The sequence below is a fragment of the Rhinolophus ferrumequinum genome, chromosome 17 (genome assembly GCF_004115265.2).
Source record: "Rhinolophus ferrumequinum isolate MPI-CBG mRhiFer1 chromosome 17, mRhiFer1_v1.p, whole genome shotgun sequence".
Classification (NCBI taxonomy): Eukaryota; Metazoa; Chordata; class Mammalia; order Chiroptera; family Rhinolophidae; genus Rhinolophus; species Rhinolophus ferrumequinum.
Window position 1 is genome coordinate 44,785,523 of NC_046300.1, and position 19,047 is coordinate 44,804,569.

General features: G+C 34.6%; 1 protein-coding gene across 5 annotated transcripts in view; it reads left to right on the top strand.

Annotated features, from left to right (window-relative positions):
* The window catches only part of RAD18 (RAD18 E3 ubiquitin protein ligase), a 107,472-nt gene that overhangs the window by 35,711 nt on the left and 52,714 nt on the right, over positions 1 to 19,047 (top strand). For all 5 annotated transcript variants that reach the window (XR_004425487.1, XM_033133254.1, XM_033133256.1 and 2 more), the window contains exons 8-9: positions 8,753 to 8,829; positions 10,129 to 10,189. Coding sequence is in view for 4 of the 5 variants with exons in the window: in XM_033133254.1 (XP_032989145.1) it covers positions 8,753 to 8,829; positions 10,129 to 10,189 (138 nt within the window). In the remaining variant the exon portion in view is untranslated. The remainder of the gene's footprint in view (positions 1 to 8,752; positions 8,830 to 10,128; positions 10,190 to 19,047) is intronic.

Below are 19,047 nucleotides of genomic sequence, written 5' to 3' on the forward strand. Positions count from 1 at the left end.
CTGTGTAGCTCAGGAATTATAAACCATAGAAAAAATTGTTTTAATAAATACATTTTTGATAATACATAAGACATGCAAATGTATTCCTTTAAGTAGCACCTAGAGTATACTCTTATAAGCCAGCTTTTCTCTCAGCTAGTCTCTCCGTCCCCATTCCCTTCTCAGAAGCTGTCACTGCTGCCGGTTTCTTATGTGTCTTTCCAGAGATAGTGTGGGATGAAGAGTTGATCTAGAGCCTGGCTTATTATCCCAGTTTTGCAGTTCTATGACTGGGTGACTTTGGTCCAGTTCCTTATCATCTCAGTTTTCTCATCCATAAAATAAGGGTTATTTTATGCCTCTCAAAACGACTACTCAAAACACTGCTTCATAATGTTTTTAAGCGGCATAAATGACAAAATGCATGTAGAGTGCTGAGCACAATACCTTAGCAAGTAGTTAGCATTCAGTAAATGTTACCATTATGATTATTGTACACAAACACTGTCCTTGATCATTACTTTATAACATTGTTAGTATTTTATAGTCATATGCCGCATAACGACGTTTTAGCCAACAACGGATTGCAGATAGGACAGTGGTCCCATAAGATCATAATGGAGGTGAAAAGTTTCTGTTGCCTAGTGATGTCCTTGTCGTGAAGTTGTAGTGCAACATACTACACACATACTTGCCGTTGTGTTACATTTGCCTAGAGTATTTAGTACAGTAACACGCTCTATAGGCTTGGAGCCTAGGAGCAATAGGCTATATATATACCGCATAGCCCAGGTGTACAGTAGGCTGTATCATCGAGCTTTGGGTGAGTGCACTCTGATGTTCGCAGTGACAAAATCACCTAACAGCGCGTTTCTCAGAATGTATCCCTAGTATTAAGCAGTATAGCACATGACTACACAGTATTTAATGATTTGTCCTTTTCATTCAACCACACACATATTTTAGTGTTCCTTCAATGACTAGCACATACAGAATTGCCTACTTTTTAAAAAATGAAAGTATAATATGCAAACAGAAAAATACACAACTTATAAGTATTGTTTGGAGAATTATCACAAAATAAATTTTACAAAGGGAAGATGTCTTTGTAACCACTGCTCAGATCACCACCAGCATCCCAGAAGCCCCTGTCCTCCCACCACCCAGTCATTACTGCCTGCCTTCTCACAGGTGACCGCCGTCTTGACTTCTAACACTATATTCATTTTGCCTATTTTTGTCTATACTTGATCTTTATATAAATGGAATAATATATAGCTTATGTATTCTTTTGAGTCTGGCTTTATTTGTACAATGTTATGTTTATAAGTTTATCCATGTTTTTGGGTACAGTTGTGATTTTTTTATTTTTGTTGCTATAGAGTATTTGAATGTATAAATATATCTCACTGTTCATTCAATGGTTGATGGACATCTGGATTTTTCCACTCTGTCTCTTCTTAAGAATTATGCTGCTATGTATAATCTTTTGCGTATCTCTTTGTGTATATAGGCACACATATTTTTTTGGGTATATATGTATACACCTAGGAGTGGAATTGTTCTGTTATCTTTTTGCAGATGTTCAGCTTTCATGGATACAGCCAGAAGCTCAGTACCAATGTACACTCTCAGCAGGAGGATCTGAGAGTCCCAGTTTTTCCACATCCTTGACAACATTAGTGTCAGTTTTCCAGTTTGGCTATTCTGGTGGATCCATGGTAGTAGTTGTTATGGTTTTAATTTGCATTTCCCTAATAACTCAAAATGTTCAGCACATTTTTATATGCTTATTGGCCATCTGGATATCCTCTTGGGTAAAATACCCATTTAAGTCTTATGCCCCATTTTCTATGCTGTGGATCTATTTTTTTCTTATTTGTGGGAGTACATGAAATTTTCTGGATACAAATCTTGCTGGATGTATGTATACTTAATCCCATCTTTCATTTCACCTTTTCACTCTCTTAATGGCTTCATTTGAGAAGTTCTTAAGTGCCTCTCTGCGTGGGCCCTTGAAGAGAAACACCTAGGATTCTACCTGCCCTCCTTCTCACTCAGCCATAATTTCTGCTGGTTTTCACAGCCAGAAGTTATGGGACTTCTCTACCCAGTGCTGGAACCCTGGGCTGGGGAGCCTGGTGTGAGGCTAGGACCCTGCGCTCCTCCAGGGACCTCCGCTGCTGAGATAGTCCTGCTGATTTTTAACCGCCTCATGTGGGTGTGCAACCAGCCCGTTCCATGTCCTGCCTCTCCTGTCGTTCTCAATGTGGTTTTTCCTGTGTATCCTTCGTTATAGGACTTCTGTTCAGCCTGACTGCAGGTGGTTCTCAATGATGGTTCTGTGGTTTAGTTGTAATTTTGATACAGTCTGGGAGGAGGTGAGCAGTGTGTATCTATTCTACCATCTTCACTGGAAGCCTCACTTTGTGTCCATTTTAACAATTGAGGTATAATTTACTTACAATGTAACTCATTCTTTTAAAGTGTACAGTTTAATGAGTTTGACAAATGTGTATATAGCCATTTACCCATCACTTCAGTCAATATATAGAACATTTTATTCACCCCCCCAAAAGTTCCTCAGCCTCTTAGTAGTCAATTTCCTCCCCCTTCCCCTAAAGCCCTGGGAAATACTGATATCTTTTATGTCCCTAAAATTTGGCCTTTTCCAAAATGCCAGATAAATGGAGTTACACAAATTGTACAGTATGTTGTCTTTTCTCTGGCTTCTTACATTTAGCACAAAACTTTTGAGATTTGTCCATGTTGCTGCATTTATTAGTAGTTCATTCTTTTTTATTGTTGAGCAGTGTGCCACTGTATGGCTGTACTACAGTTTGTATATCCATTCACACGTTAATGGATAAGTGGGCTGTCTCCAATTTTTGACTATTATGGATAAAGCTGCTATGAACATGGACTTACAGATTTTTGTATAGTCATACGTTTTCATTTCTCTTGGGTAAATACCCAGGAGTAGAATTGCTGGGTCATATGTTCAGTGTATGCTTAAAAATACCAGAAATTGCCAAACTTTTTCAAATGGCTACACCATTTTGCATTCTGTGAGAGGTCCATTTGCTTTGTTCTGCCTTTATCTTGTTTTTAGGACTGAGTGGCAGCTTTCAAGCTCTTTATAAGCAGAGCTGGAAACTGGAAGTCATTTTATTTCAATGAAATCATACAGTCTTGGGGGCCTTTTGTGACTGTTCTTTCACTTAACGTGTTTTCAAGGTTTATCCATGGTTAGTACCTCTTTCCTTTTTATTGCTGAATAATATTCCATTGTATGCATATGCTACATTTTTGGCCCATTCATCATTTGATTGACATCTGGGAATTTTCCACTTTCTGGCTGTTATGAATAATACTGCTAGGAACATTCATGTACGTGTTTTTGTGTGAACATGTTTTCATTTCTCGTGGATATGTACCTAGGAGTGGAATTGCTGGGTCAACTGGTAACTCTATTTGAACCAGTTTGAGGAATTGCCAGACTGTTTTCCAATGTGGCTGCAGCATTTTATATCCCACTAGTAGTAAGTATATGAGAGTTCCAGTTTCTCCACATTGTTGCCAGCGCTTGTTATTTTGTCTTTTCTGTAATAGCCATCCTAGTAGTGGGTGTGAAGTAGTGTATCATTGTGGTTTTGATTTGCATTACATTGATTAATTTTTGAGTATTAAACCCACTGTTCATCTTTAGCAAGTAATGTATGCATTTTATATAAGTTGATGAATTTATAATTTACCATTTTTTTTTTAAATAACATTCTTTCGTTAGCCTTGTAATGTCTGTGGGATCTGTGGTGATGTCCTTTCACTTTTGATATTTGAAATGTGTCTTCTCTCTTTTTTTTGTGATTGGTTTGCCTACAGGTTATCAATTTTACTGCTCCCCCCCAAAAAAAAGGAACCAGCTTTCAGTTTCATTGATTTTCTTTTTCTTGATTTTTTTTTTTTGTCTGTTTTGTTTCATTGAACTCCATTTTTATTCTTTTTGTATTTCATTGAATTCCACTATTATCCTTGTTATTTCTTATCTACTTTCTTTTAGGTTTAATTTGGTCTTTTTTGTAGCTTCTTATGGTGGAAGCTTAGGTAATTAATTTCAGATGGTTCTTTTAATGTATTTTAAACTACAGATTTTCCTCTAAGTAACTGTTTTACCTTCATCCATAAATTTTGATGTGTTGTATTTTTTCTTTTTCATTCAGTTGAATTATTTTCTAATTTTTATTGCGATTTCTTCTTTGACCATGGGTTATTTAGAAGTGTTTTCAATTTCCAAATATTTGGATATTTCCCAGAGATCTTTTTACTATTCATTTCTAATTTGATTCCATTGTACCAATTCTGTATGATTTCATACCTTTTACATTTATTGAGACTTGCTTTATAACTTAGCATCAGTCTTCCTTGGTGATTGTTCCATAAGCAGCTGGAAATTCTGCATTTTTTGTTCGATGATCTATAAATGTTAGTTATGTAAAGTTGCTTGATAGTATACTCAAGTCTTCCATATCCTTACTGATTCTATGTTTACTGTTCTGTCAGTTTCTGAGAGGATTATTGAAATAGCCAAGTATGTTTATAAATTTTTCCTTTCAATATTTTTAGTTGTCCTTACATTTTGAATCTTAGTAATTAGGTGTATGTGCATTTAGTATTATTGTGTCTTCTTGACTAGTTAACCTATTTATTATTATGAAATATTTGTCTCCGTCCCTGATAATATTCCTTATCTGGAAATCTACTTTATCTGATGTGAATATAGCCACTTTAATTTATCTTAGTTCATTCTTTTTCTTTAAACCTATTGTGTCATATTTACACTATGGGGATTTTTTGTAAGCAGTATATGGTTTAGATAATGCTTTTTAAATTGAATCTGACAAGATATACGATTAAATTGTAGGGTTTAAACCATTTTCATTTTATTTAATCTCTTTAGTTGGGTTTAAGTCTGCCATATTGCTCTTTGTTTTCTATTTGCCCTATCCTTTGTTTTTTGTTTCCTTTCTCGTTTTCTTTTTGATTAGTTTTCAGTTTTCTGTTTTATCTCCAGTATTGGCTTATTAGCTATACCTCTGTTTATTTTGATGATTATTCTAGAATTTGCTATATGTATCTTAAACTTATCGCAGCCTTAAAATAATATGCTACATGTATAATGTAAGGACCTTATAATTCTCATCCTTTGTTTTGTTGTCATAGATTTTTCTTCTATATGTGTTATAAACCCCATAATATTTTGTTACCATTTTTGCTTTAAACTGTCAGTTTTGTTTTCTTCTTTTTAAATTTTTTATTTGGGAATATTGGGGAACAGTGTGTTTCTCCCGTGCCCAAGAGCTCCAAGTCATTGTCCTTCAATCTAGTTGTGGAGGGCGCAGCTCACCTCTAAGTCCAGTCGCTGTTTTCAATCTTTAGTTGCAGGGGGCACACCCCACCATCCTATGCCAGAATTGAACTGGCAACCTTGTTGAGAGCTCACACTCTAACCAACTGAGCCATCCGGCCACCCCTCTAGAAGCTCAGCGGAGGCTTGTTGTCTTCAATCTAGTTGTGGAGGGCACAGCTCACTGGCCCATGTGGGAATCGAACCAGCAACCCTGTTGTTCAGAGCTTGCACTCTAACCAACTGAGCCATCTGGCCACCCCCAGTTTTCTTTTAAATAAAATAAAAAATGAAAAACTCTGTACGTGCCTACATATTTACGATTTCTTGTATTCTTCATTTCTTTGCTAAGATCCATCTGATGTCATTTTCTTTTGACCTGAAAAAGTTTAATATTTCTTGTAGTGCAGATGTACTGTTGAGACAAATTCTCTCAGGTTTTATCTGAAAAAGTCTTAATTTTGCATTCTTTTTAAAAAACTTGAAAATAATTTTGAACTTAAGGGAAAGTTGAAATACTGTCATAAAGGACATACACATCCCCTTTATACAGATTTACCAATTAGTATTTGCCCCATTTTCTTTATGAATTACTGTTTCTCTCTATGAATGTATACATGTGTTTTGTGTGTCTGTCTTTATACACATTTTTTCTTAAACCATCTGAGATACTATACCATTTTCTTTATGAATTACTGTTTCTCTCTATGAATGTATACATGTGTTTTGTGTGTCTGTCTTTATACACATTTTTTCTTAAACCATCTGAGATAAATTATATAATCTTGATTCCTTACCCCTAAATACTTCATTGTGTTTTTCTTTAGAAAAAGGATATTCTCTTTTATTGCCACAGTATAGGTATCAATTTCAGTAAATTCAACTTTGTTACAGTACTGGAATCTATCATCTCTATTGCAGTTTCAACAGTGGACCCAATAATGGGTTTTATAGATTTTTTTTTTCCCCTCCTGTACATACATGATCCAGCTTTGGATCACATACTGCATTTAGTTCTAATATCTTTTCAATCTGGAACAGTTCCTAAGCCTTTCTTTGTCTTTTATGGCATAGGCATTTTAAAAGAATAGTTGTTGTTTTTTCCCCAGATAGAACGTTTCTCACTTTGACTTTGTCTCATGTTTTCAGGTTGTACCTTCCCAAACAGAATACTGTATAAGTGCTGTTTTGTCCTCTCAGTATATCAGTCACATCCAGAGGTGTTTGACATCTTTGTGCCTCTCATATGTGATGGCGGGTTTGATCACCCTGTCAGTTTCTCCGTTGTGTAATTTCCCCACTTGCTACTAATAACAAATCTGTATAGAAACAGTTGAAGACCATGTAAATACCGTGTACCTCATTAAAATTTCACCCCCATATTTAGCATTCTTTGGTACTTTTGCCTGAACTAATATTTTCTGTGATAGTTGCAGAATGATGATTTTCTGACTTCAGCACTCTGTCCACATTTGCCAGTTGCCACTTGCCATGATTCTGAAAACAAGAATCCTCCCTTGTTTTTTGTCTCTGTCTATTATCAATGTAGATTCACAGATTTATAACTTATTCCCACCCCTAATTATTTTTGTGTTTATGTTTTTCCAGATTTGACTAGTGGGAGCTGCTTTATGCTGATTCCTTTTCCTTGTGACATGCCCCCATTATTTATTATTATTATTATTATTTACCGTTTCCTTATGTTTGGCATATAGCAAGATAGTGCAGGCTCATCTTGTCCTTCCTTGTCCCAGTGTTGGAATCAACCATTTCCCTTGAGAAGCTTTGCTTCTTTCTGAGGGGAAACCAAGATACGGTGCCTTTGCTTCAACGTCTTTTAGCAGATGGAGTTCAGGAATATTAGCAAACATAAACATATGTATACATGGATATATATATATACATACACGTGTGTGTGCATGCATACTACATATGTAATTCACATGTAAGTCCATTTAAATTTATATAAACTATATAATCATGAAAACATATCAATACCTCTACTTTCAGATCCAACCGCATAGGGTTCTTCATTAGCTTTCTCTATTCCACATATGTATTTCTCTTTTTTCCATAGAGATAATCTTACCTCCCAATAGCGTCAGCACATTTACTAATTAGTTCAAGTCTATAATACATCAAAAATACTTTCAGAATTGCTCCATCTATATTACTGTACCACTGCAAAACATGCCTGCTTATGAAAAAATTCTGGATTGATTTTAGTCCTCTCTACCCAGCCTTCCTTCTTCCCTCCGCCTTGTGCTGGACTGAGGGTATATAGTCAAATATTGTGTTCATAAGTTCCTTTTTTTCTTCCTTCATTGTGGTTGTGTTATTTATTTGAAATGCAGTGGGGTTAATTTGTTTTACTTTCCAATTTTTGTCATGTAGTAACCCGCTTTTTAAGTGCAATAATAGCTTAAATGTAACATTTATACTTAAAAATATTTTTATCATTGACCTACTGCTGTCATAAAAGTATTACATGCAGAAGCAGTTTTGTTTTGTTTCAAGAATGTTCCTAATTGCTTTTTGAAGCATATTTATTATGGTAACTTTAATATTCTTATGTGAGTAGTCTCACTGTTGTCTTTTCCCATTCAAGTTGTGATTTTCCTGCTTTTTACTATGACAAATATTTTTATTGTATCCTGGACATTTTGAGTATAATATTATGAGATTCTAGATTGTATTTTGAAGCAAGTTCCAGACATAGTATCTTTTTGTGTATAAATGTGTGTAAGGGATTGTAGATTTTCTATACCGTACGTTTTTCGGTTTTAATATGTTGACTTTGGAGGCAGAAAGATAGCATTTGCAAATTCCACGCTATTTGCATTCAGAGGCATTTATGTATGTGATAGGATGTATTCCAGATCTTTGATGTTTGTGATTGGTAACTACACTTACTAACAAAAGTTCTGGAGGCAAGGCTATTTTCCCACTGGTATTTGTAGACGTCTGTCTTTCCTTGAAAAGTAGCCTGTTGTACCACATTCAGTATATTGGATTTTGAGTGGATATCCCCTAAGAATTGAATTTACACTAACAAATGAATTTTCGTATTCCATTGAGACTACTGTTTATACCTATATACTTAAAAGAAAGAGCACAGTGACCTTACTGTACTTTTCTGGTTATATTTTAAACTGCGTGTGTAAGAAAGTTCAGTGTTTTAACTCTGTTATTTTTTTTTAACCTTTTATTTTGAAATAATAAACTTTAGACTTACAGAAAAATAATAAAAATGGGACCAGGAGTTCACATATACCCATCACCCATTTTTATTGTCTACAACTTCCATAACCAATGTACAAGGAATAAAACCATGTAATTAACATTGGCTATATGTCTTTATTTTAACAGCTGCTGAAATAGTTCAAGAAATTGAAAATTTGGAGAAGACCAGGATGCGTCTTGAAGCTAGTAAACTCAATGAAAATGTATGTTATAGTCTATTTAAGTATATGGGTAGAAATAAAAGTTGAATACCCTATTAAAATTAAAGCAAGCCGGTATTAAATCTGTTCAGTGGGAAATGTACTGGAATACATTTCCATTTAATGTATTGTGATTTACTTGCAGCTCATTTTTAGCACAAAATTCTGCCATATTTAGCAGTCTTCTAGAACAGAATGCAATCTAAAGTAGAGTTTATTAATAAGTTATAGTCTTGTAAAAACATATGCCAATATATCAAGTAGCCTCGATATTGAACCTTTTCTCTGCTGGTTGTATTTGATAATCTATTTAACCTCTGTGGTTCTTACCATCTTCCTCTGTAAAATTCAGAAGTTGAACTCGGTGATCTCTAAGATCCCCTTTTAGCTCTGGCATTCTGCAATTCTATGATTGTACTCATTGAGAAATTAAGTAATTGTAAGAGTTTATGAGGATTGAGTATCTGTTGTGCTTGTTGAGGGAGTCAGAGACCTAAAATTCCTCACTATTACCTTCCTCTAGCTTGATGGTCCAAAACTTGAGGAAAGGGTACCTAAGAAGAAAATAGTCATTGTGTCCTAAGGCACAGGAGGAAGTGTTTTGGGCTCTCCCAAGTAGACTTTTTTTTTCTTCTTTCTTTCTATTTGATTAGTAATGGGTTCGTAAGGAAAGCAATGACTTGAGGAAGGAAATAAGTTTATAATCAGTAGAAAAAAATGAAGTGTTCATTGACTTTATTACTTGTGTGGTAACTGTAAGATGCAGACTAATGAATCATATAAGTAGATTTCTGATCTTTTAAATCTGATTTTAAAAAGTGGAACTAGAAATTACACGTAGGTCTTGTATTATTGCATTTTCTCTGTATATTACATTTCTTACAGACTTGGGGACGTTAGGTTGGAAAAAAGAAGGCAAACAAGAAGATCTGCCTTATTGATGATCTTCTAAATGTCCACAGTTTTGGAGTTTAAAGTGTTCACCTGTTGTATTCATGCATGTGAAAAATTAAATGTTGAAAATAGGAAATTTAATTGATTGTTGTATTAATACTGCATATATTCCAATGGAATCAGTGTTGGCATTTTCTCCTGATGAGAAATAAGTAGTGAGTATAACGTATACTAATTATGATATTCAAGGGAAGTACACAGGAGTTATTTTTCCTAGGTCTATATAAAACACATATGAGAAATTATTTTCCTCTATTTTAACCATCCACATGTGAGATTTTAAAGTTTATAGTACCGATTTCTATTTTTGTTACTGAGTTTCTAATTAAGAATTTTTGGAATTTTTAGGTAATGGTTTTTACGAAGGACCAAACAGAAAAGGAAATAGATGAAATTCATAGTAATTATCGTAAGTAGTGCGATGTTGTCTTTATTTGCAAAGAATTTGGGTTACAATTTTTTGCACGTTAAGTAAATTTTTAAAATAAATTTTTTACATTAATGTTTAATACAAACTTGTGTTAATGTTATTTAAGAGACTGAATTTTAGGTGTTTACTTAGACATTGACCTTTTTTTATAAGTCTGTGTGCCTACTTTTGGATTTGTGACTGACATTCTACTTTGAGCTTATCACTAAGCACTTTGTAAATATTAATTAGTTGCTTTCAAAGCATCTCTGTGAGAAGATAATGGGATTAAAATGGAAACATTGCTGACTTCCCATCCTGTCCTCAGGCCACTCAATGCAATGGCAGTTCTTCCGTAAAGAATTTCAGCACTTTTTCATAGCTTGCAAATTTGTGCCAAAAATAGTTTTCATTTTGTTAGTCATTACCATCTTTTCACCTTTATCACTTTCTTTTCCTTAAGTGGCCTTTCTTTATCTCTTTCCTAGGACCAGCACTTCGACTGTTTTGTCTGGTAGATAGCTGTTATTCGTTGTTTACTTAATTTGTTTTTTGGTTTATTTTAGTTTAAATGTAAATGCCTGGGAAACAGTAGATAGTTAATAAATGTTTGTTGAACGAGTAGCCCATACATAATGTGTTTTAGTGGTGCTAAGAGAATTTTGTTTTTTCAGTTCCTAAGCTTTGAAGGTGCAGATTCAGCAATGGTCTGTTTGAGGAGGGAGGATGAAGTACACAGGCACTAAATGTAGGTGTGATGGCCTGTGCCTTACTAGATTAGGAAAAGGAGCCGAGAAGATTCACGGACCGTAGGCTGAACGACAAAAGTCACAACTCTGTTCCTAGAAAGATAAATGTGGTGTGGTTTTTGATCTACTTTTGGGAAGTCAAAGCGATTTTTGTGAGACAGGAGATAGGGAACATCAAATGATCACTGAATTGGCAAAGCTGAGGCCTGGAATAAAAGGAAACCAGAAAATCTGCTTGGAGAAAAAGTAATTTAAATCACCAAAAAGATGGTATCTCACAATTATGCTGCACTAAGGAAAAAGTGGATTAGATACAGGCAAGAAAATACACAAATATCTGTTGCCCACCATGTAAATATCCTAAAAAAGCTTAACTTTACTAAATAGGTCATGTTAAATTAAGTAGTCCTAAAATAAACTTCAGTTTATCCTTAAAGAAAAAAAAAGCCTTTCAGGCACTTCCTGAAGCTCAAGTGCTTCGTCTGCATTATAGTTTAGTTATACATTTTGATTTACTGTTGGGCTCCAAATATAGTATTGATATCTCTTCTTTTAAGTATTTTTATTAATGTTTTACATGCATGCCATTTTAAAAAAAATCACATAATTCTACAAGGCTTATTATAAAAAACAAAAATCTCCTGCCTCCACCGCCAACCTGTTTCCATTCGTATTCCCTGGAGGTAACAACTATCAGGCCTTTTGGCTTTTGTTTTAGTGATTTCTTTCATTTTTATGAAAAGATTATTCTTCCTGTTATTTCATGAAGTGTTTCCGTTTTTCATGTTAACTATTGATTGATGTCCTAATATGAAAAATGAAGATTTAGTTCTTTTACACATCCTGATTCCTATCTTTGCCTCCCTCCCATACTCTGATTATTGTCATAATTTTTTGTGAGTTTAATATTAGGTTAGATACATTGTTTATAGTTTGAACCAGGCAACATAAGTTATTATGGTTTTGAACGGTAGCAGAATATGCTACTCCCAAAATATGCCACTGTGGCATAAGTATTACTTACTCTCAGCTGAAGGCAATTGAGAAGAAGCAGATATTTTTTAAAAAACTCTTTGCCTTCCTCCTATTTGCCTAAAAGCAGGACATAAATTTACAAAGGTGTCTGTCTGTCCTTCCTTCCCTGTCTATCCCTAGAGATGTTAGTCTTCATATCAGTGGAGGAGGCACTGACTAAAATCTGTGTAACACACCTTACTCTAGTTTATCTTGTCTTTCCAAGTCACCTGCCTCACTAACCTTTCACACACCTTTCCTTTCCTTTCACACACCTTTCCTTTCCTTTCCTTTCACACACCTTTCCTTTCCTTTCCTTTCCTTTCCTTTCACACACCTTTCCTTCCCTTCCCTTCCCTTCCCTTCCCTTCCCTTCCCTTCCCTTCCCTTCCCTTCCCTTTCCCTTCCCTTTCCCTTCCCTTTCCCTTCCCTTTCCCTTTCCTTTCCTTTCCTTTCCCTGAAAGTGGTATGTAAGCCAGTGTCCTAAGCCACCTTTAAGAGTTACTCATTTTTCTCTGGGTATCTTCCATGTATATATAAGGTGTACATGTTAATAAACTTCTGTTTGTTTTTCTCTTGTTACTCTGTCTTTTGTTATAGGGGTGCCAGAAAAGAACTAAGAAGGTTGGAGGGAAAATTATTTTTTTCTTCCCTACTGTTATAATGCCTGTCAGGAAAGCATTCTGTTTTTCGTATATTTAATAATTTTATTTGCTCAGTTTTCTATTTATCTAGTATTAATTTATCTCTAAACTTCCCACCAGAAATGTAAATCACTTTCTAATACATTTAAACACATTGATTATTTATCAGCCAATTATTTTCTCAGGAACATCTTGCCTGAAGCAGCCCCCAGCCTTTCTTACGGTTGTCCTATTCCATTCTACTCTGGTTGCTCTTCAGACCTCCTCCGTGGCTGCTCTCTTGTAATTTCCTTTCACCAACCTTCTGGGTATCGTGCTCTCCTCCTTCCCGTGTCAGTTCACTTATTTCATCATCCAAATCTACCTCTTTCCTGGTTTTGGTGGAATATATTTTTCAGGAGACTCCCTGAGGAAAAGGGTATATGGAAGAAAATTTGAGACCATACGTAACTGGAAATAACACCTTTGCTATTGATTGATTATTTGACTAAGTGTACAATTTTACTTTGTAAAGATTTTTCCCTCCAAATTTTGAAGGTTTTTTTCTCACTCTCTTCTACCTTCCAGCATTATTGACGTTAATTACCTTGCCATTCTATTTTTTCGTCCTGTGCATTTATTCAGCACACAAAGTATATTCTCTGACCACAATAGAATTAAATTAGAGATCAGTACAAAGCCCTCTGGAAAATTGCCAAGTATTTGGAAATGAAACATTACACTTCCAAATAACTCATGGTTCAAAGGAAAATTAAAACCAAGAAATTTCAAAAAGAATTATTAACTTAAAAATAATAAATCCATTACATGTTAACAAATAATCTTATTCATGACAGAAAATAACTGTTTTCCAAAAGAAAATATTCAAAATAAGTGGAGATTTCTACACCTAGCTTAGATGGCATAACAGAGACTGTATTTACTTTTCCTTCATTCATAAACTAGAAAACTGAATGAAAACAATGGTTTTTTAGATATTGGGAAAAAATAGCACAGGACTGATTCCTAAAAGGCAGTAAACAAGATGGTGAACTTTGCAGTTCTATCAGCTTATTGCCTGTAGGCAGTTTTCAGGTACTGGATGGGGGACCCCAAAATAATCTGGTCGTATCACTGAGTAGGTAAAGCAAATCAAAGTTGTAGGAGGCCCGGGTGTCTAGAATTTGTGGAACAGCTTATCAAAGAGGAGGGAACCGCAGAGAAAGAGAGCTCTGTAAAGATCGGTAGAAAGATCCTGTTAAAAGCCTTTGCCTGCCTCCCCTGTTTCCCTGAAAATAAGATCTTTATTAATTTTTGCTCCAAAAGATGCTTACAGCTGATTGTCCAGCTAGGCCTTATTTTCGGGGAAACACAGTAGCAATCTACACAGGAATGAGAGGAAAGTGCCTCAGGCCAAGGAAAGACTACTTGAAAGGATTAGCTCGGGAACAACTTCTGGAGCTGACACAGGGCAAGGAACAGCAATAAACAAATCCCACACCGACCCTAGTAGAAAAAACCTTTTGATATATATATTGTTTCTACTAGGGTTTAAATCCCACACCAACCCTAGTAGAAAAAACCTTGTGATGTATATAAGGTATCAGGCAGAATCCTCAGAAAGGTGTTATTGCTTTAGTAGTTGGGCTAAATGACCTTAGGGCCAGATAATAAATATTTAGGCCTTGCTGGCAACATATGATCTCTGTCACATGTTGTTGTTTGTTTGTTTATAATTCTTTATAAAAATATAAAAACCATTAGCTAGAGAGCCATATAAATATAGCTCATAGGTTAAATTTGGCCCTTGGGCTGTTATTTGCTGACCCTTCTTTAGACTAATGGCTGTTCTAATTTTCCCTAATAAAAAGATTTTTTGAAACTATTTTTTAGAGCTCTTTTAGGTTCATAGCAAAATTGAGTGGAAAATACTGAGAGTTCCTGTATCTCCCCTGATCCCACACGTGCACAGTCTCTCCCACTGTCAACATCCCCCACTAGGGTGGTACATTTGTTATAATTGAACCTACATTGACACATCATTGTCACAAAGTCCATAGTTTACATTAGGGTTCACTCTTGGTGTTACATATTGTATGTGTTTGTACAAATACATAATGACATGTATCTACCATTATAGTATCATACAGAATAGTTTTACTGCTCTAAAAATCTGCTGTGCTCCCCTATTCATCCCTCTGTCCTCCCTAACCCGTGATAACCACTTATCTTTCTATTTTTTATAATTTTGTCTATTCCACGGTGTATATAGTCTTTTCAGATTGTCTTCTTGCACTTAGTAATATCCATTTAAAGTTCCTCTGTGTCTTTTCATGGTTTGATAGCTCATTTCTTTTTAGCCTGGAATGATAATCCATTTTCTGGATGTAACACAGTTCGTTTATCAGTTTACTTACTGAAGGACACCTGGGTTGTTTCTTTTGGACATTATGAAAAAAGCTGCTATAAACACTGATGTGCAGATTTTTGTGTGGATACAAGTTTTCAACTTATTTGGGTAAATGCTAAGAAGTGTGATTGCTGAATCATAAGGTATCTTTAGTTTTGTAAGAAATTATCTTCCAAAGTATCTGTACCATTTTGCATTCCCACCAGCAGTGAGCAAGCATTCCTATTGCTCCACATCCTCACCAGCATTTGGTGGTGTCAGTGTTTTGGATTTTTGCCATTCTAATCGGAATATAATGGTATCTTGTTTTAATGTGCAGAATTATCTAATGACATACGAAGTTGAGCATCTTTTCATATGCTTATTTGCCATGTGTATATCTTCTTTGGTGAAGTGTCTGTTGAGATCTTTTGCCCTATTTTTAATTGGCTTGTTCATTTTTTAATTGACTTTTAAAAGTTTTTTGTATATTTTGGTTAACAGTCCTTCATCAGGTATATCTTTTGCAAATATTTTCTCCTGGTCTGTGGCTTGTCTTCTTATTCTCTTGATAATCTGCCTTAATAAAATTTGAAAGCAAGTCTTGAAATAATTTAGTTGATTCCAAATAGCCTGATAGCTGCAATGCTGTTTAAGGATAGAACAAAATCTAGCAAACAAGAATACAAAATTAACAGTATTTAGTATCCTTTTGAAATTACCAGGAAATCAAAGAAGCAGAAAAATAAGATCCGTAGAAAGGAGAAAAATCAATTAATAGAATCAGATCCTGGAGTGACAGAGATGATGAAACAGACAAAAATGTTCAAACAGCATTTACAAATATGCTCTATATATCAAGAAGGAAGAATAAAGTGGGGTCCTGCTGAGGTGAGAAATGAATGGTATAAAAAAGACTCAAATGAAATTCTTTTTATGACAAACATACCTGAATTGAAAAATACACTGGATGTGGTAAAAACACATTAGGGTATATGTATAATATATAAATGAACATACATCATATCAGTGTGGGATGCAGCTCAAGCAGTGCTTAAAGGGAATGTGTAACATTAAATACTTATGTTAGAAAAGAGAAGAGGTTTTAAATTAGTCATCTATGCGTTCATTCTTAAGAAACTAGAAAAAAAAGAGTAAATTGCACTCAAAATAAGCAGAAGGAAGGTAATATTAAAGAGCAGAAATCAATGAAATTGAAGACAGAAAAATAATTGAGAAAATCTATGAAACCAAAAGCTGGCTCTTTGTAAAGAACAATAAAATTGATAAACCTTAAACAAGCCTGATCAGGGCAAAAAGAGAGAAAATACAAATTACCAATATCAGGAATAAAAGAGGGGAACTCACAGTATTAAGTATCCTACTGATATTAAAAGAATAATAAGGGAATATTATGAATAACTTGATGCCAATAAATTTGAGAACACACATGAAATGAAAGACATAAATTACTAAAAGACATAAATTACTAAAAAGACACAAATTCCTTGAAAGATACAAATTACTAAACCTTACTCAAGAAGAAATAGATAAGCTGAATAGCTGTATATCTATTAAATAAATTGAATTTTCATTCTCAGGAGGAAAACTCCAGGTACAAATGGCCTCACTGGTGAATTCTATGAAACACATAAGGAAGGAAAAATACCAATTCTACATAAATTCTATAGGATTGAAAAGGAATACTTTCTACCTCATTTTATGAGGCCAAAGTTTCTATGAAACTAAAAACCAGACAAAGACAGTGTCATAAAACTTCTGACCAATATTCCTCATGCACATAGATATAAAAATCCCTAACAAAATTTTGGTAAATTGAATCCAGCCATACATAGAAAGAGTAATACATCATAACCAAGTGGGATTTATCTTAAGAATACGAGATTAGTTTAATGTTAGAAAAATAATCAATATAATTCACTGTGTTAACAGACTAACACCGATTTTCTTAAGTAGATGCAGAATAAGCATTTGACAAAATGGAATACCCACTAATAAAAACTCACTAAACTAGAATTTCTTCAATCTGATAAAGTATATCTATGAAAAACCTACGACTAACATTTTTAAAGGTGAAATATTGAATGTTTTTCTTCTGATTTGGAAAATGGTAGAGATGTTTATTCCTACCACTTTTATTCATTGTATTGTAGGTCCTAGCCAGTGTGATAAGGCAAGAAAGAGAAATAACATACAGATTTGAAAGGAAGAAATAAAATTACAAATCTTAAAAAATATGAGCTGGTTGAATGTGGGCTTATTTAGTAACTCCCGCAACTACCTGAGTCACTTAAAACTATTAAGAGGTAAATTCAAGGCATCTAACCAGCAGAACTGAGATTTTAAACTCTAAAGTACTCCTTGCCAGGCAGACTCCTAAAATGAGGTGAAGAGATGAGTGAGAACAGGTTTATTAGTCATAATCTCTTGGCATTGTTCTTTTTCCTCTTTTTTTATTAAAGTACAGTCGACACATAATATTACCGTATTTCCCCGAAAATAAGACCTAGCCAGACCATCAACTCTAATGCATCTTTTGGAGCAAAAATTGATGCTAGTCCGGTATTATATTATATTGTTATGTTATATTATATTAATTATATTTATTATATATTATATTAGGTCTTATAGTAAAATAAGACCGGGTCTTATATTAATTTTTGCTCCAAAAGACACATTAGAGCTGATGGTCCGGCTAGGTCTTATTTTCGGGGAAACATGGTAATTAATTTCAGGTGTACAACCTAGTGATTTGACATTTATATATCTGAATAAGAAATTGTTCATTTTTTGAGCAGAAATTATTGCACTTTTTGGGCCAAAGCCAGAGCAGTGGCTGCCCTTTACTGTTTGGTTTCCAGCCTTGGTGTGGGAGTAATTAGGTTTGAAAAAGAAAATCTCTTAAACCTGGGATTTTATTACTTCAGAAGATAAAGTCACTAAGCTTCCTTAACTCTTAATGAGATTACTTTAGCAGGTTTCTTGTGTAATTCTTTGTTTTTTAACTTTTTTTTTAACATTTTTTTTATTAGTTTCAGGTGCACAAAACAATGTAATAGACATTTATCATTTACCCCCCTCCATTACCCCTCTGACGTCGCACACAGCCATTACATTTCCACTGTCTCTATTCCTAATGATGTACTCCGCTTCTTGTAAATATAAATATACATATATTATATATATATATATATAATATATGTATATATACTTATAAATTGTAGTTGACATTCATTATTGTTCAGCTTCAGCTTCAGGTGTACAGTGCAGTGATGAGTCACATGTGTAATTCTTAAATCCACAATCTGTGGTCACACAATGGCATGGCCTCATACTAGGAAACTGCCTAGACCAGGTCTAACTAAATTACAGAGACCCCATAGCGCTTTGTTACCCTTGCCTAACAAGCTAATACAATGGTTTTAGCTCACTGATTCTGGGAAGCTGAAGAAGTACAAAGTAATTATGCTCAAATGCATGGAGTTAAATAGGACTTGAAAGAAATCACCTAGCTTGCGTATGAGATAGGCTCTCACCTGTTTCTAAAGAGCTTTTTCCAGTAATCTTTATGGTCAGTTTATATTTCTTTTGCTGAAATTTTAACCAGTCTCGTGTTTAAAATTTACCAGACATTTTACAACTCAACTCATTTGTTTCACTGGGAGTTTTCATACACATACCATACACATAAATATATTGAAATTAGGAGCAGTGTCTCCCTGATGTCCAAAGAACAGTCACATTTATTGATCAGGAATATTGAAATGAATGTGCAAATGGAGACAAAACTGGCTTCTTCCACAGTGGGGGAGGGAAGTCAGTTGAAACGTCACCAGCCAGGATTTTGCATGTCTCAACAAGAGTTATTTTCCACTGTAATCAGGTATCTACAATTTGCAGAGGTGTAACACAGCCCAAAGGCAGTAAATGACTGGAATCCTGAAAGGATTGCCCTACAAAGTGCATAGTTTTCACTTGAAGTACAAATTTGTCCCTATACCTAGTTATTCTTAGTATTGTGCTGTAAGTAAAATGGGGGTTACTATATGAAAACAGTCTCAA